Source organism: Pimephales promelas, chromosome 19 (genome assembly GCF_988280905.1).
Source record: "Pimephales promelas chromosome 19, fPimPro1.hap1.1, whole genome shotgun sequence".
Lineage (NCBI taxonomy): Eukaryota > Metazoa > Chordata > Actinopteri > Cypriniformes > Leuciscidae > Pimephales > Pimephales promelas.
The window spans coordinates 31,740,144-31,762,648 of NC_142787.1; the positions used below are offsets into that span (position 1 = coordinate 31,740,144).

General features: G+C 36.0%; 1 protein-coding gene across 6 annotated transcripts in view; it reads right to left on the reverse strand.

Moving 5' to 3' along the window:
• The window catches only part of dbn1 (drebrin 1), an 81,265-nt gene extending 60,451 nt beyond the window's left edge, over positions 1-20,814 (reverse strand). For all 6 annotated transcript variants that reach the window (XM_039676153.2, XM_039676152.2, XM_039676156.2 and 3 more), the window contains exon 1: positions 20,325-20,814. In XM_039676153.2, the coding sequence (XP_039532087.2) occupies positions 20,325-20,407 (83 nt within the window). In that variant the 5' untranslated portion in view covers positions 20,408-20,814. The remainder of the gene's footprint in view (positions 1-20,324) is intronic.
• Between the last annotated feature and the right edge of the window lie 1,691 nt (positions 20,815-22,505).

Consider the following 22,505-nt stretch of genomic DNA (forward strand, 5'->3'; position numbering starts at 1 on the left):
ATAAAAACTTCAAAACGGACCTTAGCCTACATAAATGACATACTTTCACTTTCGAAATAAGCGTCAATTGCAATTCAGCGTCAATTGCTGGAATGAAAAAAAAAAAAAAAAAAAAAAAAACTCGCTGACAATAAACTTTTATTTAGACAGCACTTTTATTAGAATAATAAACGAATAAAATATAGACAGAACTTTTATTAGCATAACGAACGAATAAAAATAACCCCATGCATAGGCTGAAAAAAGTGAAAATCGGCAAACTGTGGGCCCAAAAAAAATAAAATAAAACGTTTATTAACGAATAAGAAAACAAAATAGGCCTAAATAAATTAAACAAAGTTTAAATAAGATAAAACCAAATAAAAAGAGACGAATATAAAATAAAAACTTTAAAAAGGACCTTAGCCTACATAAATGACAGCACTCTAAAAAAAAAGTAAAACACTATAAATTGGCATTTATTAACATTAATATATATTGGCCAAAATATTGCCAAACAGGCGCTTTTGCATTGCGTTTTGACACCAAATCTTCCGCCATTATCTTTCTTTTCTGTAATTTGACTCGTTCTCGTCTCCACACGTGCTAAATGGAATCCTGATGCTTGCTGATCTGTGACGTGACGGCACGCGTTGCGCAGTTCATTTTTAATTATAATGCTCTCTTCAGAACTAAATAATTGAAAATTATTATTTTTAATTAATTCAAATAAATATTTTAGCAAAAACGAATACTTTAAAAAAAAAAGTCAAGACATCGCGGTGTCACGGTGGGAAAGTGATGTCACCGGTGATGGGGCTTAAAACCGGTAACACCGTCAACACCGTCTATCGCGGCAAGCCTACTGTAATACTGTAAAATCAACATTTAAAAGCAAATCAGAGCATATTTTTCATCCTGATGTGAATAATGTGAACTTTTCAGAGGTTAGCCAACCAAAAAAGAGCTATTTTACCTTGAAAAAGTTTTAAAAGGTATAGTGCCGATACAGAAAATTCTGGTGCAACCAATCTTTTTCCAGCAAGTGGAAATAAAAAGCTACAAAAGTGAAACTTGAGTAATAGCATATCCACTGGTCCTCTATGGATCTCAATGGAAACCGCACAGCCCAAATGGCAAACAAACACGATTTGTACCACCATTTCACACTGAATATTGACTAGCCATCTGTCAGAGGGAGAAAACAACATGTTGAAGCCACAGATGACTTGGCTAGTGGTAACAGCCCATGTGTACTACCCAGCTATTAGGAAAAACAGGATGCAATGCATATGGATTGCATTGGTGAAAACAGTCTTTCTGCTGAATATATAAGGGATCCGAGTTAATAAAGAGCCAAGGATGGTCGTTGATGCTAGTGTGCGAGTCAGCAGACTGCTTCTACTAGGGCTTGACACAGATTTGTTTCTTGGTCACCAGCACACTATAAGCAGAGGGAGTTTTGTCCCAAAAATTGCCACCGTGCTTCCTAAGGACCTCTCGCTAATTCTGGAAGTGTGCAAAGCTTCCATGAGCTTTAAAGTGGATTAAGAGAGAGTTTTGCAGGATTAGAGCACTGCAAGTATATCATCGAGTGCACTAATAAAGTCAATGCTATACCACAGCGTCACGGAGATGTTTGCCAACTATACGATTTTTTTTTTGACACAATAAAGTCATTTTCTCATCTTAAAGGAGTAGTTCACTTTTCAAAAAACTTTTGCTGATAATACTCACCCCCGTGTCATCCAAGATGTCCATGTCTTTCTTTCCTCAGTTGAAAAGAAATTAAGGTTTTTGATGAAAACATTCCAGGATTTTCTCCATATAATGGACTTCAATGGGGACCAAACGGTTCACGCCAAACTGTTCAAAGGGCTTTAAACGATTCCAGACGATGAATCATTTAAAATCTTGAAAATCTTTTCCAGAGTCAACTCGTTCATTTTGTTCGTTGAATGAACCAAATGACTCGGAAAACGATTCGTTCATTTTGATGAACAGGAGAGTCACGAATGCGCATCACAGAACAGAGCAAGGCGAGCATTTGAGCTTATAAAACTTAAACTTTGTTATTTATTTATTTATTAAATGAGCGATCGTTTCGCTTGATAAGACCCTTATTCATCGTCTGGAATCGTTTAAAGCCCTTTGAACAGTTTGCAGTGAACCGTTTTGGTCCCCATTGAAGTCCATTATATGGAGAAAATCCTGGAATGTTTTCATCAAAAACCTTAATTTCTTTTCGACTGAAGAAAGAAAGACATGGACATCTTGGATGACACGGGGGCGAGGAAATGATCAGTAAAAGTGTTTTTTTGAAGTGAACTACTCCTTATAATATAATAAGAGTGAATGTTTTCGGACACTTAATTGCATCATGTTGATTGTAATTAAATAAATGCAATTGGATTTAGGTGCATCATGATGAACAGATTCTTATTTATAAACTCCAACAGCCTATGGAAAAACCCTAGTGAAGTACTGTACACTACAAGTGCACATCAATACAATTAAGTGCACTTCTTTCTTCACAGGGAATGACATGAGGGGGAGTAAATGATGACAGAGCTTCGTTTCTGTGCGTGGGAAGGTTCCCTTTTTAGATAATATGACATCCCTCACATAACACACAGCATCTAAACGGACTCCGGTCTGTTTGGTTTTGTGTGTCATTTGCTTGTATAACCCTTGGAAAACTCAACACGACATTGAGATACACCGAGGTTATACCAGTAACAACTGAAAGTCAAATTAGCTATGACACTGCCTTCGAGTCGAGTGTGCACGGGGAATCTGTGAGTGACATTCCCTCCCGACTCCTGACAGACACGTGTATATACATGGTATACATTAACACAAAAAGCATAGCTGTGAGCAAGTGCTGGGCCTGGAAAAGCACTAAAAAAAAGAGTGAAAATGAAAATAAATGTGTGACTGGAAACAGAAAGAGAGACAGGCAGAGATGGTGAATGAGAGAGAGAGAGAGAAACAGGTGGGAAACAGGACTTACTCTTTATACGTCTGCCAACCAAGACTATTCATCAAAACCCCTTTGCTTACAGTATTACCAAATCCTCAGCGCTTCAGATCAAGATGATTCGTCTATTTTGAAGATCTGATGATTTGTACTCCAAGAATGGTGGAACTTTATCATAATACTAGATATACAGTAGTGTCTGGTGTTGGCAAGGATTTCTACTATTATTGTTGGGATTCATCTAAAAATAACTGATAGTTATTGCAATGAAGGGCAAATCACTTTTCCGTTTGAGTTGGTTTGAGTCCAGAAGTTTTAGTTTCAATCTTAATCAAAGAAGTTGTTGCATCACTGTGAAATACTCCAACACTCTCAGAAAAAAAGGTACAAAAGCTGTCACTAGGGTTGTACCTTTTCAAAAGGTAAACTTTTGGCCATTTTAGGTGCTAATATGTTTACTTAGGTACTAATATGTCCATTTTAGGTCCTAATATGTCCATTTCAGGAGCTAATATGTACATTTTAGGTGCTAAGTACATTTAGGTGCTAATATGTATACTTAGGTGCTAATATGTACATTTTAGGTGCTAATATGTAAATATTAGGTGCTAATATGTATACTTAGGTACTAATATATACATTTTAAGTGCTAATATGTCCATTTTAGGTGCTAATATGTACATTTTAGGTGCTAATATGTACATTTTAGGTGCTAATATGTTTACTTAGGTGCTATGTCCATTTTAGGTCCTTATATATACATTAGGTGCTAATATGTTTACTTAGGTATTGATATGTACATTTTAGGTGCTAATATGTACATTTTAGGTGCTAATATGTTTACTTAGGTGCTATGTCCATTTTAGGTCCTTATATATACATTAGGTGCTAATATGTTTACTTAGGTACTAATATGTACATTTTAGGTGCTGATATGTACATTTTAGGTGTTAATATGTCCATTTTAGGTGCTAATATGTCCATTTTAGGTGCTAATATGTATACTTAGGTACAAATATGTACTTTTTAGGTGCTGATATGTAAATTTTAGGTGCTAATATGTCCATTTTAGGTGCTAATATGTCCATTTTAGGTGCTAATATGTATACTTAGGTACAAATATGTACTTTTTAGGTGCTGATATGTAAATTTTAGTTGCTAATATGTCCATTTTAGGTGCTAATATGTCCATTTTAGGTGCTAATATGTCCATTTTAGGTGCTAATATGTATACTTGGGTACAAATATGTACTTTTTAGGTGCTGATATGTAAATTTTAGGTGCTAATATGTCCATTTTAGGTCCTAATATGTACATTTAGGTGCTAATATGTACATTTTAGGTGCTAATATGTTTACATAGGTACTAATATGTCCATTTTAGGTGCTAATATGTATACTTAGGTACTAATATGTACATTTTAGGTACTAATATGTACATTTTAGGTGCTAATATGTACATTTTAGGTGCTAATATGTATACTTAGGTACTAATGTGTACCACTAAGGTACCAATATGCAGCCTTTGGGTACAAAAGTGTACCTTTTGAAAAGGTACAGCCCCAGTGACAGCTTTTGTACCTTTTTTTCTGAGAGTGAATAAAAGCCCAATCAATAACCCGTATTTGAGCTCAACTGCAGTACTATGATGTTCATGTGTTTCTGGGGTACTGAAATCTCAGAAATATGTCACCAGTGCCGTCACCGGGGGTCTGAGATATTCGCACTCCATTCTGTCCAACACTGTGCTGTGATCACGGGCCAGCGCTGATGCCATTCTTGTGAAACTGGGGCAAATCCTGTTATCCACGCAAAACACCCACAGAAGCTTCCAGACCGTTCTCGAGGGGAAATGAATCTGGATGGACTTGACTTCTAATCTGAGGCCCTGTAGGTTCAAAAACTGGGATAAAACGAAAGCGAAACATCCTTATATTTCAGGACTGGATTATTTATGGGGTTTCTCGTCACAAGTGGGATTTGTTATACATCAATCGGTTCTTTGTTGGTTTGCTGTGTCTCTAAATGACTGATTTCAGAGGGGGGGAAAGCATGGACAAAAACATGCAACAAAAATATCACCATGATTATATAAAAATGGGTTTGCTTGTCAGGCTGTAAAATTCAAGGCAAAATCAGTCTGTTTTAAAGTACAGGTCAGGACATGTCCAGGTCAATCCTTGGTTATTTTTATCATTAGGTACACTTTAATCTCGAAGGGTGATCAGAGATTGGATCCTGATTTTAAAAAAAAGTGCAACATCCCTCTTCCGTTTTCAATTACAGTCCCAGTCGTTTCATGGCTAAATTTAGCGGGGACCGTTATCTAGACTCCTGTAGCCGCATCAATCACGGATCTTCACTCTCGGAATGAAGGAACGATATCCACTGTGGCGTTTTTTTTCTCAGACAAGGAAAGGCATCGACATTGGCAGACCTTCTAAAAAATAAAAATCCAGCTGGCTTTGGTAAAAATGTGAACAAAAGAATTAGTAATTTATTGAGCCCATTGAGGAAGTCCCGACTTACATAACCTTACACAGACTCATTGTGTCACCAAAAGGAAGGTTAGCAATCTCATTTTTTGAAAAACCTGTCTCCTGTTATCCCTTTGAAAACTGACACAAAGTACCCATCTATTTTTTGTGCGGATCTAACGCTGGCTCGGTTTCTGGCTCCGCAGGACAGAGGAATGCATTTATCAAAAAAATGCCCTCTCGGTGCAGCAGATTAGTAAAAAAACTCATTCACTTTGGCATGGAAGCTTGAAATTTGGTACAGATACTCTCTAAGGGACACTATTGTGGAAAAAAGCGTTGGCCACTCAAAAATTCAATATGGCAGCCAATTTTCAAGATGGCCGCCATTGCTATTAAACAGAGCCCGACCGATAAAGGATTTTGAAGGCCGATACAAATATTTTTTGGTTTTAAAATCCGATATATCGGCCGATATTTTTTAAATTTTTTATTTCAGAAAGGCGCAACAAAACATTAACAGATTTCCCCAACATTAGTTATTTGTAGTTATTTATGAGTTTTAACCAAAATAATATGATAATGCATTTTAAAAAGAAACTTTCTTTATCGTCACAACAGAACAGACTGATGATAGTGTGGCATTAGCTAGCTTTATGGTAAGCTAGTCTATGATGAACCATAATTTAGCAATGGATTACGTCATACTGCAAATTGTAAAACATACATTTTCAATATAACTGGCCAAGGAAACTTCCGCCGGCCACAAATTTTGTCTTGCTTATTTGAGTTTAGAGAACTGATGGGGATGTTCTTTTAATTGTTATTCTGACCAACTCAACGAGTGTTGCCAACAGGAACGGTGTAGAGCGCCCTCTGGTGGACAAACTACACAACACTCATGACATGGTTGAAGCGTGTTTCGTCCGTTTTTATTTTATTTTTGAAATATTCATTTATCGGCCATTATAACTGCCGATACCAATAGTTTGGAAAATGTCCAATATCGGCCGGCCGATATATCGGTCTGGCTCGCTCTACTATTAAATGCTTATTATCTCAATTATTCAAACAGTGATCCAAGCATATTTGATACAAAAACTCTCTAAAGAACATGTTATTGGAAAAAAAGGAAGATAGGGTGCAAGAAAAATCCAAAAATACTTTGCATTGTGTACATTTATGACGTCTGATATGTTCTTGGCCATTTCTAACACAAGTCCAATTGGCATTCTTTGGGACACACCAGTTTGTAACATGACCGAGAATGGCAAACATAGGTGGAATGTGCCGAGCTCCTTTCCGACTGATTGATGCCTGCAGGGTATTAAAATTCCACTGCGGCAATCCGGTTGCCCCCACCACAGCAGAAAGCAGACCGCTGGCCAGGAGTGACGTGGCCTGGTGCAGTTTCATCTCCCAGCTAAAGGCCTTTAGTATTGCCACCAAAAGATTCATCCATTGACTGGACACTGGGTGGGTGATCCGATGAGGTTGTACCCGGTACAAGAGACAGAACAAACAGTGATGAATTAGGCTGGGTAGATTTGGATATACTGTCTGGGCGTAGTCGGTTTTTATATCCGGCCAGAAAGAACAGATCAGAGCGGTGTCTCTATGGCCTGGCATTAAAGCGGCGGTACCCATCAATCCCCCTCACGCCCCCTCTGCCCCATCAGTTTAAGCAGTGTGCTTACCACAGCAAAACGCTAAGACCTACAATCATTCTTATATCCACACACTCTTAGCTTCCAAATCTCTTAAAATGTCTTCATAATCAGCAGGAAGGACAACATCCACAGGAATGGAAACACAAAAACAATCGATGTCCAGCTGCAGAAACACTATTGCTTCTGAGACACTGCTTTAAAGAAGCAATTGTGAGTATTTTATTGATGCAGCCGGCGCCATAACTGCAGATCTGTTGATCAGAGCTGTAAATAATCGAAGAATACTGGGACTGTGATGATGATGATGATGAAGACACTAAAACAATAATACTAGCAACTTTCAGCCATATATAGGCTTTTCTATGAGTTTACAACTGTTTTTCTCCCATAATTGATGATAATAACAAATGTTTCTTGAGAATCAAATCATCATTTTTGAATGATTTCTGAAAAAATCATGACTGGAGTAATGGTGCTGATTGAAATTTTAGCTTTGAAATCATAGGAATAAACACGCGTTTCAAACTTTGGTATTGTTTCACAAATTTATTGTATTTTTGATTAAATAAATGAATGAGCAGCATAAGAAACTTCTTTCAAAAATGACCACAACCTTGAACAGTGTGTATTATGTATATAGAAATGCTATTTATTTGTTATAGGGCTCAATTTAGAATTGAATAGTGTAATATTATATATATATATATATATATATATATATATATATATATAAAGAGTTCAGATGCAAAAGCCTCTAAGTGCCATTTGAAATTTTCTTCTAGAATGATCATTTTTATCAAGCTTGTATATTTAAGTTGTATATTTAAGTATATATATATTAGAGCCTGACCGATAAAGGATTTTGAAGGCCGATACCGATACAAAAATATTTTTGGGTTTTAAAATCCGATATATCGGCCGATATTTTTTTTTATTATTAAATATTGTTGGATTTCACACACGTGTAAAAGAAAAGCTAACTTTTCTGCACAAGATACGTTTGATACTTTTTCTCCATGTCTAAATGTTCACTCCTCGCAAGTATAACTTACTTTTACAATGCAGGGACTGTAACTAGAGATATTCTAGTTATAAATACAGTAATCATTACTTTATTTAGGCAGAAAAAGTTAATTGTGGTTTCCAAGCTCATTAATGTTAACGTTAGCGGTCTTCCACTGATGATAGTGGCGTTAGCTAGCTTTGTGGTTAGCTAGTCCATAATTTAGCAATGGATAACGTCATACTGCAAAGTGTAAAACATACATTTTCAATATAACAGGCCAAGGAGAGATGATTGAAGCGCGTTTCATCCGTTTTTATTTTATTTTTTAAATATTCATTTATCGGCCGTTATAACTGCCGATACCGATATTATGGAAAATGCCTAATATCGGCCGATAATATCGGCCTGGCTCTAATATATATATATATATATACACACACATCACATCACACAGCGCAATAAAAACAACTACTCAATCATACCTGTTCATCGTGTAGTTTCAGTGCTATCTTGCGGCCATCTACAAATTCCTTACAATCGCAGACAAATATACTTATTTGAGATTTATTATACTTCATACAACCCTTAGTTCTGCTTCTCAAATCAGTTTGGCTGAGAGCCTTTTCCAACCAAAACATAACACGGAAAGCATTTCCCCATTTTAATCACTCGACTCATGCACAGTCATATCTCTGTGACATTTAACTTCTGGTTTCAGCTCACTTGATCAATCGCTTCAGCGGAGGCTTTCTGACTGCGATTCAGCATTTGTCCTGCCGGCTGTGGCCCCATTTCCATAATCCCCCGTCACAGAATATCTCCTATTTCTCTCAAATTTAAAATCAAAGACCAAAACTAGTAGTACAGATCACATGAGGTAAAGCCGTTGAACGATCCTGGAATTAATTGTTTTTTTAAAGCCTGCCTGATCTGAAGGCAGGCTTTATGATTATAATTTGGTTATAATTTTGATTATAAAATTATTATCCCATTTGATTATAATTTGGGTGAAATGACATAAAAAGGGTTCTCAAAAGCATCTAAATGTTAATAAGGACTAGGCTAATTCCCCCGGAAGCTCCAAAGAACCTGACCTAAATGGTAAAATTACTCGTATGCATTTTGCGTGTTTTTCTTTAAACTGTGTCATTCATTCCTGCATATGTGGGGACTTGTGTAAATCTGTCCTTAATTCTCTGGGATTGATACAGATTACAGTGTTGAGGGATTTGGACTTGTTTCAATGGCAGGTGTCGAAGCCAACAGGTAGTGTGTGAGTGTCCAAAACCGCCCAGCTGACTGCCATTGGTCTAAATATACTGATGCACTGATTCCCAATGTTATGGTTGTTATCTTGTCCCTGCAGGCTGGGAGCCCGTCTGGCCGACTGCTTGTTTGAATACCCAGCCGGCCTGCCAAAACGTGCCCTTTAGACAAATCGTGCCCTCGACATGGTGAGCAAGTCCAAGACCTTGATTTACTGAGATAAATCATCAAAAGATAGGGACTGCAGCCATGTGACTTTGAATAACGTTGTGAAAAAGTAGTGTGCATAATTGTAAGAAATGTGCACTTTGTTTACCTCAAATTCTAAAGGTATATTACAGTGTTTGTTAGTTCATATCTAAAGCACGAAAGTTTTGATCATATTTCGTAAAGATACTGAACAAAGAGTGTTTTGACACCATGAAAGTAATTTTTTTCATCATATATTTTTTTCGGTTGTGTATACGTTTCCAAATCTAACTTTATATTGCCCTAATCACTGTCTTGTTGGCTCAAACATAGCACCGTTTTGAAAAATTGTCCTGTTAGCTAGGGTTAAAATATGTAATACACAGCGGGGTTAGTTCTAACACAGTGTTACAAACTAAGCCGCCAAGTGTACAATGATAATCAAATGAAAAAGGAGCCACACAACTTTTCAGGTTTGAGTATACATTTAACTTTGTTGGACGTTCACAAACAATGTTGGAATTTAAAATGTTTAAAATTTAGTGTACTATGAAATTCATAGTACACTAAATTTTAAACATTTTAATGATAACTTGTTTATTTATTAAAAATATGGCCTGTTTTTAATGCAATAAACCCTTTAAATTATTATTTTAAGCTAATTTGTATTATTATTAATGTTATTAGTATTATAATAATAATAATTGTACATGCAGCTTCCACACACATAATTTAAAAGATATAAAGTCAGAATTGCGCTATAAAGTTAGAATTGCGAGATATAAAGTCAGAATTGCGAGATATAAAGTCAGAATTGCGAGATATAAAGTCAGAATTGTGATAAAAAGTCAGAATTGCGAGATATAAAGTCAGAATTGCGAGATATAAAGTCAGAATTGCGATATAAAGTCAGAATTGCGAGATATAAAGTCAGAATTGCGATATAAAGTCAGAATTGCGAGATATAAAGTCAGAATTGCGATATAAAGTCAGAATTGCGAGATATAAAGTCAGAATTGCGATATAAAGTCAGAATTGCGAGATATAAAGTCAGAATTGCGAGATATAAAGTCAGAATTGCGATATAAAGTCAGAATTGCGAGATAAAGTCAGAATTGCGAGATATAAAGTCAGAATTGCGAGATATAAAGTCAGAATTGCGTGATATAAAGTCAGAATTGCGAGATATAAAGTCAGAATTGCGTGATATAAAGTCAGAATTGCGATATAAAGTTAGAATTGCGAGATATAAAGTCAGAATTGCGAGATATAAAGTCAGAATTGTGATAAAAAGTCAGAATTGCAAGATATAAAGTCAGAATTGCGAGATATAAAGTCAGAATTGCGTGATATAAAGTCAGAATTGTTTAAAATTTAGTGTACTACTTTATTTATTAAAAATATGGCCTGTTTTTAATGCAATAAACCCTTTAAATTATTATTTTAAGCTAATTTGTATTATTATTATTGTTATTAGTATTATAATAATAATAATTGTACATGCAGCTGCCACACACAATTTAATTGCAATTACAATATTTTATAATTTTATTTATTATTATTTATCGCAAAACTGTGCAGCCCTTTTCTATGTCTCTATCCATGATATTGATCCACAATGGAAGGATGATTGGATGAGGGATGGATATCTGTCTATACAGATGCACAAACAATATCAAACTATACAAATAAAATAGTACTGAATTATGTGAGTTAGAGTGTGCAGACAAATGCTATCAACAAACTATCAATGGTCTAAATCGAATTGATTTTGCGAGATTTCACAGTTGGGACTCTTGTCATGGTCACATTGCAGCACTATAAGAACAAAACCAAATCTAAATCTAATTGTCATGTTTGTGGTTTCTCACATTTTGAAAATCTGATAGGATTTTAAAAATCTTTTAGTGTGGGCCAGCCTTTATTAGCAGACGTACAACCACTGGCCGCAGTGGTGAGCTAAAATAGCTAGACCTGCTAGTTTTGTCATCCGGAGTACATCTTCCTCTTCCTCAAATCCCCCTGAATCAGTTGACAGGCGAGCTAACTTATTTTGTTGCAGGATTCAGAATTAATCTAAGCGAATGTTATTGTGGATGAGAGCGAGGCTAAGTAAGCACACAGCCAGATGGTCTTCACGGGGCACTCGGTGCTCACTGCGACGCCAACCTCCACAGATCCGACGCCGCTTTACATTAGAAATCTGTGCATGTGTAAATAGCAATGCGTCTCCATTCACTAATATGCATTTTTGTGAGTACAAATATTTTCACGCAGAAATCATGATTAAATCATGATTAAGTCACTGCCTGTGACTTTAGAAACATGAAATGTATGAAGACAAAATGTTTACTTATAGATTAAGTGACCCTAATGAGTCACTTTTCACAGATTCACATTTTTTAACTTTACACACAGATGATACTTGAAACTTGCACTTCTTTAATTTCAAAGTTTTCATTCTCAGGCCACCAAAACGCCGTTGTCGTGTGTAAATAAACGGCAGAAATGAATTAAAAACGTTCTGTTTTCAGTTGAAAATGGTGTTGTGTAAACGTCTAAGTTAATAACTAATGATTTCTTACAATGGAAATGAATCAAATCATGCTGTATACAGCCAATCTCTACTCCATTACTGTCCTGTTATCACTGTAAAGCTGCTTTGAAACAATCTGTATTGTAAAAGCAAACCAAATTTGTCTCATTTGCACTATGATGAACGCCACAGGAAACGTCTTCAGAGATAAAAGGCTCTTCCGATTCATTCAGATTCAAACCTCACCTCAGCGACACCCACACTGAGCAAATCATTTCCCATAAATCCACTAACATAAGCCTAGTCCCTGTCAGAGACAGAAATATACATTTTCAAAAAGGATTAGAGCACATTTTTCAGCACGTCGGCTTAAAATAAGATATTCTAGAACAGAATCCATGGAGGAAAACTGAAAACGTCAAGTGTCAAAGACAATAAATGCATTAAAAATAATTTCATATCTTCATCGCTGAGTTTACGATTTGTGAAATAAAGAAATTCATCCTGGTTCAAATTCAGACCTCAAAAGTTCCCTCTCAATCAGTCGGAATGTAATTTCCAGAAACGTCACAGCCATGATTTGACATGTTCAGTGAGGAACGATGATCTTAAAGCTTTAACTGGTGCAGATGGTTATTAGATAAATGACCTTCAACTCTAAAAATAGATCCAATCTCACTAATGCAATGATGTCCACTTCAAGGAGCAATATAGAACAGCAGTTATTATAAAGCATAAGACAAGTCCTTTAAATTGTTTTTTAATGGAAAAAAACAGTGACGCACAAGGTCTATTTTTATCAGAGAGTGTAATTATATAGAGTTCAAACACTAATCAACACCTTCAAGAGATTCAGTCAGGTGATCATGTATAACTAGCCAATCATTACTGCAAAATATGTGAAACGAGGGTCCTGAATGTGCTTATTTTGCCATCACAACCCACCGACTGTACATTACCCCACCGAAATGAAAAAATAAATAATAGGGTAGGCAAATATAAGCCTCGGCTTCAGCCTACTCTTTTTTCTTTTGGTTATTTCATTACAATTTACCTGAAAAAAATCAATAAAAAAATCAATCAATATAGTTTCTACCGATGAAAAACATTACACATATTATTAGACATTTGCAGACAATAATGAATCTGTGCAGCATATATCTTTAAATAAAAACTGCATAATTGTAAAAAAAAATTAAAAATAGGGCTGTCAAACGATTAATCGCGATTAATCGTATCCAAAATGAAAGTTTGTGTTTACATAATATATGTGTGTGCACTGTGTATAATTGTTTTTATATATATAAATACACACACATGCTTATATATATTTTTAAGAAATATTTTCATATAAATACATTTATATATAATTTATATTATATGTAAATATAAATATTTTACATAAAAATATTATTTTTTTTTAAATATACAAGCATGTGTGTGTATTTATACAAAATATTTATACACAGTGCACACACATATATTATGTAAACACAAACTTTCATTTTGGATGCGATTAATCGTGATTAATCGTTTGACAGCCCTAAAAAAATTAAGTATAGTTCTGACTTAAAATTATTTAACTGTTAAGTATAAGTCAGAAGAATGGTACAAGATTGACAAAACTAGCATTAGCAGTATGAAATGAGATTAGTTAATTACAATTAGGGGCCATTATGCAAATACATTTGATTTTACCTCAGAATTCTTTGACCAATCAGAACAAAGTTTTCTAGAGAGCAATGTAAAAAAAGAGGGTGTGCTAAATGCAAAGTGTGCTTTTTCAATACTATTTTCATAGCGTAAAGATTAATTTTTCTATTGACTAAACTCAGGTGACTCAAAAACAGCTAAATCGGTTATATAATCTAAGGAAATTTTGCCCATGTCCGTTTGAATGGAGACAATGTTTTTTTTTAATACCACTTAGACAATCTTATGCGATTTCACTAGTCTGCTTCAGAAGTGCTGCCAATAAAGCACTTAAATTGTCCTGAACACAAGTTAAATCTTTCAGATTAATTCTCAACACTTGTTCATGTTTGACTGTTAAATATGAGAATGGACTCAAATCTGTACATCCACTCAAGGAAGTAAACTACTTCGGAAAATAGTTTTAACAGGGTTGAGGGAAATGTTTGAACAATAAGTTACTGATTTCCCAGATCCAACTGGTTTAGTTGAATAATTAAAGATTAAACAGAGTGAACTATCAGAAATATTCACAGCCATTACATTTTGGTCTAAAATTAGATCAACTAACAAAACTGAAATGAATGAAAAGACAAAGAGCTTTTTGATGTGTGGAAGTCAGTAGCTGTTACCAGAAGGAAACTGGGAAACTTATTTTAGCAGAAGAGTTTCCTGATGGGAAGTTCCATCAGGTCAGAACCCAGTGGGATCTCGCTCTCTGAAAGCTCGTTTCTGTGTGAATCCTCAAACAAATCTTTGTTAATGCAATGAAACCGGTCTAAAAGACTTTTTGGAGCTAGCACGAACCTCTCCAGCAAATGCATCACCAGCAGATTATTAATAGTTTGGTTTATCGGTACATCCAAAACACATTAGCAGAGCTATCATCCGCCTGTGATCGCATTGCTCTGTCCAAAAGTGCCATGTCATCATAATCATGATTATCACCAGTTTCTCAATGATGTAGTAGAAGATGTCCAGCCCCACAAAAACAAATCGCTCATATCGTCTTAGGCCTTTAATAAACATTGTCTGAACAAAATTTGGTGATCCGTCCAGAAAAAAAAAAAGTCCCTTTATTGAACCGTATGGCCATTAAAGGATTAGTTCACTTTTAAATAAAACTTTTGCTGATAATTTACGCGCCCCCATGTCATCCAAGATGTCCATGTCTTTCTTTATTCAGTCGAAAAGAAATTAAGGTTTTTGATGAAAACATTCCATGAATTTTCTCCATATAATGGACTTCAATGGGGACCAAAAGACAGTTTCAGTGCAAACTGTTCAAAGGGCTTTAAACGATTCCAGACGATGAATAAGGGTTTTATCAAGCGAAATGATCGCTCATTTAAAAAAAATATATAATAATTTAAGTTTGGTCCCCATTGAAGTCCATTATATGGAGAAAATCCATATAAAATCCTTAATTTCTTTTCGACTGAAGAAAGAAAGACATGGACATCTTGGGTGAGTAAATTATCAGCAAGTTTTTTTTAAAAGTGAACTACTCCTTTAATGTCTTTCAGTGCAGAAGTTAAAACTCCTGACACAACAATATACTGGTTTCATATGACCATATTTCTTTGTTCCACATTCTTGTGTGCAAGCAAAATGATTTTAATTTTGCCAAAACAATCAAACCGCTTGTCGCAGTTCTGACACAAATTGTCGACATCACAAATTGGTAAATCAACAGTTCGCCACCATTAAAGGATCATTAGCTGAAAGCAGTCAAACCTCAACCAACGCAGCACAAGCAAAAATATTTCAGTCTTGTTTCATTTCCAGTAGAGTTTAAATATGGAATCACATTTGCTGAGGTTATGAAAACAAACTCCTACAATTCGTTCTCTATTTTCAGTCTGCACGTTCACAGAGTAGCAGCTAACAACTATTTAATAACTAATGGATCAGCAATTAATCTACTGATATATGCAAAATAAAATGTTATCCCCATCAACTAATCAATATAATTGATAGGAAATACTTTTGTGCACCTGATGTATATCATTTTTATTTTAATAATTGATTACATTGACAAAATAGTTGTTTTCAAATAAACAAACAAAAAAAAAAACCCAGGTTGAAAATGCTAAACTTTGAACTTTGAGAATGTTGTGGCCTGGATCTTATCAGAGCTGGGATGTGGACATGTTTGCACTCCTGTAATGTCAAGGGTCAAGAGCCAAGCAAGGAGCCGCCTTTGTTATTATTAATATACGCCACTCACAAGAGAAAATACACAGCCATGATCCGAATCAGCCGTCTTTCACAGACAGCCTCGAGTCCGTGAAGAGAGAAGCCAAAGGATCATCTACCCACACAGCGCACCACTGTGTCTGGAGAGGGAGAACACTGCATGTCCTCTCTTCAATTATACTGCAGTATGCATCACAACTGAACTGAGTACAGCCACATTTAAGATCAGTTTCAGTCGGAAATACCAATGGGTATAAATAGCAATAAATAAATACCAATAAATACCAAAACCAATTATCACATTAAGCTTTAGACTGAAAATTAACTCACTGTCGCAAACTCATTTTATGCATCTTTGCATTTCAAACTTTGTCAGACTGGAATGCATAATGCAAAAAGATGTACTGCATTTTTTTTTTAGCATAAATGTCTTATTTTGCATCTAAACTACTGTTATGATAGAAAAGTTCAAGTTAATTTAGCCAAAATATTCACTTAAATAGTTTGAGTTTTTCCTGACTCAAAACACATCTGTTTAGCTGTGCATTTACTGAATGAGCACTGTGAAACACTGTTCGTCCGACTGTTACTGTACTTCATTTTATTCTAAACGGTTTTAATTTACTGTATTTTATTTTATCATAATTTTTATTTTTCATTATTTCTTATTTTTTATTCTAAACTGTTTTAATTATTCTGATTTCTTTTGATTATTTTAATTTTCTTCTATGTAAAGCACTTTGAATTGCCATTGTGTATGAAATGTGCTATATAAATAAACGTGCCTTGCCTTGCCTATATATGTCTGTCACTAATGTTTCGACAGAAATTAGTTTTTCCTAATTTTATTGTAATATTGAGTTCAATTTAAAGGGATATTGATATTTTTAGGTCAAAGCGTTCTTGTCTGTCAGTCAAATAATGGAGGTCTATGGTCACCACCTCAAAGAGCAGCACAGAGAAGTCCAAATTAAACATGATTTAATGACTCATGAATGTAAGTACACATTGATGGCCTAAGACACGAAACGAGCGGTTTGTGTGAGGAAACGAACAGTATTTATATCGTTTTTACCTCTTTGGACTTCTCTGTGCATGCTCTTTGAGGTGGTGACCATAGACCTCCATTATATGACTGACACAAGAACGCTTTGACCTAAAAATATCAAAATTGAAACTACTTCGGAAACAAAGACACCTACATCTTGGATGCCCTTGAGTGTACCAAAAATTAATTTCAAAGTGAACTATCCCTTTAATGTAGCTTCCCCATCCCAGCACTGGTCCGGCATGATAAATGATGACTTGATGACTAAGATAGTGAGCTGATGCAGAAGGAATGCAGGCATCAGACTGTGGGAGATAAACTCCTCTCAGGTGAAGTTGAGATCTGGACTTGACACCACACTTTTAGGGAAATGGAAACATTTTTACAGAGTCTGGTAGACCATGAGGAACATGAATCTCCAGTCCTCGGTGTGATTTCCCCAACATTTCTTGGCAGCCGAACGCAAACAGGAGAGTTGTCTCCGGGGCTCTCACATGATTTCTTCCAAAAAGGCTTGAGCTTATCTGGAAGAGCAGCACTATATCTAATATAATCAAAACAGGCTGTGATTTAATTGATGTGTACAGTCATTTATGCAAGCTTATAATGCAGTGTTTTCAAAGCGACTGAAGTTTGGGAACCCCTGATTTACAAAATCAATGCAATGACCCAACAGGAGCTAAAGAATGACCCAACCAAGAATGGAAAAATTGGAAAATGCCCTCCAGAAACACTATAGACAGCTGATATAATGTGAATGGTGACCAGAATCATCAGGTCTGAGGATCACATATCCATACGCTTTCCTCAGATCAGCATCCCGAACGGTCTCTGCAACGATTCTTTGATATTTGAGAGTACTCTGATATCCAACTCTCCATCCCAAATGGCTTGGCGTCACCTATCCCTGACAAACTTCAAAAGCTTTCTTTTCTAAACCCTACGGCACCCAATGCATCAAAATCCTTTTAAATAATTATGACAGCCCTTAGCCAATGAAAAACATCCTGGAACTCGCCCTCCAACCTTACACGTGGGTTTAGGAGCTTTATCTACTCAGTTTTGAAGGTTCGGTTGGCAGTGAATGGTGGTTAGTAAAATGCGACTGACCCTCTGGGCTTGATCTCATCTTTTAAACACTTTGCATTTTAAGGTTTTCCAGACACAAAGGCTCCATAACGTGGTGTTGGTTGTATTGTAATGACACACGGATGAATACCAGGAAGAGGAATGCGAGTTAGCTCAATGATAATGTCAACTACAGAATGTGGGTGAGGAAAAGGGAAGAGTTGTGTTTGCGTCTGGTATAGTCATGTGGTCTTACACACGTAGAACAGGAGCATTGTTTGGACCGAGGTTTAAGGGTGAATAAGAGGAAGGCAAGCTGGAAGTCTTTGTTTCCTTCAAGTCAGTGTCACAAAGTCATCAGTTTATGAATATATAATCATATAATCAAGCAAATTACAGAGTGCTGATGCAGAAAACAAACATCTCAATTAAAAATGAGAGAATATGAATCCTTCGGGTGGAAAAGTGATTGATATGTCCAGTTTCTTGTGTGTGTGTTGTGGAGGAGGGGGTGTGCCATAACCAAAGATGTCAATAACCAAAAATCGTGCCATTGTGGAGACATTTTTGGGTCCCCATGAGTATAGATCATACTAAATTATGTTTTTGTTAAAAATGTTAATAAAAAAAAATGCAGAAAGGCATCTTAGATGTAGGGTTAGTGTAAGGGGATATACAATATAATTATACAAATATTGATGGTTTAACTTAAAAAAGTAAGTAACCTGGTTGCCTTAAAATTTTAAGTTGATTGAACTGGAAAAAGTGAGTTAATACAATGAAGGAAAATGATTTAATCATCAGAAACTCAAAATGATATGTTATCTGAACTAAATAAATTATTTAAGTTGATTTGACAAAAGAAAAAATGTTGTGATTACTACACTGTAAAAAAATATTGTTGGTTTAACTTAAAAAAGTAAGTAACCTGGGTTGCCTTAAAATTTTCAGTTGATTCATTGAACTGGAAAAAGTGAGTTAATCCAATGACGGAGATTAATTTAATCATCAGAAACTCAAAATAATAAGTTATCTCAACTAAATAAATTATTATAAAGTTGATTTGACAAAAGAAAATATGTTGGGATAACAAATCTTGAAAATAAAATCATTATGTCTATGGAAAGTCCCCATAAAACATGAAAACAAAAATCTAAATAAATAAATAAAATTAAAAAAAAACTATTTACAAGTATTTTTACATTTATTAAAATTATTATGATTCATTAGATTTCTAAACAAGAGACTCTACTGGTCAATGCTGATCATCTCAAAAAGCTCAAATATCAATGAGCCAGCCCAATATATTGGTTAATCACTACTCATAAAGCGTCAGGGTCCAAATTATGCTCTGTACAACAAAACACATTTTCTCAAAATAATCCAAACCCAACTTTTGTCTGGGGTGCTGAACCAACAACGCATTACTATGATTCAGAACTAACAATTTCGTTTCAACACAAAGAGATACACTGCCCTGTACAGCTCCACAACCACAAGGGCCATACAAACAAATGAAAAAATACGCAGAACAAAAAGCTGAAATAGGATGCAAGTGATTATTATAACATATGTAACGTTTCATTCCGCGTCTTGTCCACAAGATACAGATGAGAGCACAATAAGCGGCTGACAGGTTGACAGACAGCCTCGCCTCGCCCATCCCGGCGAATGGAAAGATCTCCATTATTCCCACTCATGCACTTCACTCAGAAGATAAATAATTAGGAAGGCTGCAACTATTTGGGGTTTGGCATGATCATCTGGCCATGCTTTCTAACTGGCAAATCACAAGCGCTGTAGTGAAGACTCCCTGAACTGAGCAAACACAAACAGTGCAGAATCCCTTGCACAACTCTCTGGAGGTCAAAGCATGAACTGCAACCTAGTGTAAAATCCGAGCAAGCTACAGATGCCAACAAATTAAAAATGTATCATTTTAGGGTCCTAAATGTATCAAAGTACGCACTATTAAAATGCAACTACCCAACAAAATTAATTAAGAGGTTTAAAAACGATTTATTATCAAACAAAAGCCCCCAGAAATAGGAAACAAGAGATCCAGGATCCATCGCAGCGCATTTAATCCACGCATCCCATTCTGTGCAACCCATCCGCGTAGAGTTAGAACGCCAGCTTAATTGTTTTAATTGCGATGCAGTAACAGCGTACTGAAAGAAAGCAGTCTTTTTAAGTCTGGTTTGATTTCTCTTACCAGTCGGTTGCCGACGTCTCGTTGATAACGTCCTGGTAGGCTGTTAAGAGGGCCAGTCTGTTCTTGCTGAGATTCACAGCCATGTTTCTGCCACTGCAATCATCCAGCCCAGTGTAGCAGTGATGATGAGGAGCGAGAGAGACACTGCGGACGGAGCGCGAGAGGAGGAGGAGGAGGGATGGTGCACGCCGAACAAAGAGACGCTCCTCCCGCGCTGCGCGGTCCTAGTGCCTCTCCGTGAACTGCGTTATTGAGTTCAAAACAGCTACAATGCAACATTGTAAAAAAAAACTGTTTAACTGGTCATTTTAAAAACGCGATGCTCGTGGAAGAGACACAACAAAGAGCAATTTCATCTGTTGCATGTGTGCATAGGCCTTTAGAAACAGTGAATAGGCTATAACCATTCTCATCATCAAACGCACATGGCACCCTTTCGTCAATATAACACGCACAGAGCTTTGTTCGGTTATGGTAGGTTTAGTTCTGGGGTAAGTTTAGGGTTAGACCACTAGGAGGCGCCTTCTTGCCCATATATATCTGCGTCTCATATTGACGCCTAAGGGTATGGAGGCGTATTGCATTCACTTGAAGAAAAAAAATCTACTCTGTTTTTCTGAATTAACGAGTTAATTTTTCATGAGAAAAAAAATTGCTCTGTTTTTCTGAATTAATGAGTTAATTTTTCATGGGAGAAAAAGTTTTTGCTCTGTTTTTCTGAATTAATGAGTTAATTTTTCATGGAATTTTTTTTTGCTGTGTTTTTCTGAATTAATGAGTTAATTTTTCATGAGAAAAAAAAAATATTTTGCTCTGTTTTTCTGAATTAACGAGTTAATTTTTCATGGAAATTTATTTTTTTTTTGCTCTGTTTTTCTGAATTAACGAGTTAATTTTTCATGGATTTTTGTTTTGTTTTTTTGCTGTTTTTCTGAATTAACGAGTTATTTTTCATGTATGTTTTTTTTTGCTCTGTTTTTCTGAATTAACTTGTTAATTAAAGAGTAAATATAATAATAAGCAAAACAAAAACAAAAAAAACATAGTGCCTTTTCATTTCTCAAGGATGCTTAATATAACTTCATATAATGCGTACACAGTTAAATCAGAGAAGCTGTGAAATCTTTATCAAAGTCATTTAAAATATATATATAAAAAGTGACAAACAGCATTAGAGCAAAGCCCAGCATAAATCATAAAGCCACAGTCAGTGTCCCTCTTATTTCAAAGGTCTTAATATTAATATTTCCCTTTATGATATGTGGCATGAGGGATCTTTCCAGGATGTATGTAGACTACGGCTGTATCTCAAACCATGCTGTGCCGCCTACAGTATTTTCTGGGCTTTTGATCCCAAAATGATTCCAGATGTCTGGATCATAGTAGAAATGCCAAGCTCAAAAACATTGCTCATTAATTTAGCTCGTTGTGATTGAATGTGTTGAACTAGACCAAGTGGACCACACACTTTCAAATGTCAGCTACATCGTAAGGGCATTTCGGCCTTGTCCTGTTCTTCTGGGCAACAAAGTCAAACGTGAAAGATATCTTGTGTTTGGTGGGAAAATCTCCATCCAGTGCACACTGCACACCTTATCATACAGTATCCTGCACTCCATGGCTTCGGTCCAATCCCATATAATGGCACACGGCCAGGCATGGATTTCATCCATGATACACACACTTAGGGTGCTGCTTTCCCGCTGAAAACAATTGCAGCATATCAAATCCCACGACCCAAAAACACACGTTTGCTGTGTGTCGCATATGATGGACACACACACACAGTGCTAAGCCCTTCACCCTCCTCACAGCCCAGCCTCCACATTAATGGCCCACACACACATACACCTTCCACTGTAGTCTCGTCCAATCAGGATGTGTGTTTGCCCACCCCTCGGCTGCCCACTAAATGGGTTACCGTTAATTAATTCTTCTCACTCATCTGGTCCTCGGCGTCTCCGACTGCCTACAAAGGTAGCAATTATACTCCGTGATGATGAGGAAGACATCTGTCCGGCAGAGCCTCGGCATCCAGAAGGAGAGCTCTGCCGTTCACAAGTCTCTGATTTAACAGTGTGTTTCACAGCTCCTGATGTTTGTCATCACACAAACACTTTCTCCTCAGCTTGCTATTAATATCACTTACAAATATACCAATGCTGAAGCTTAGTGCTAAAG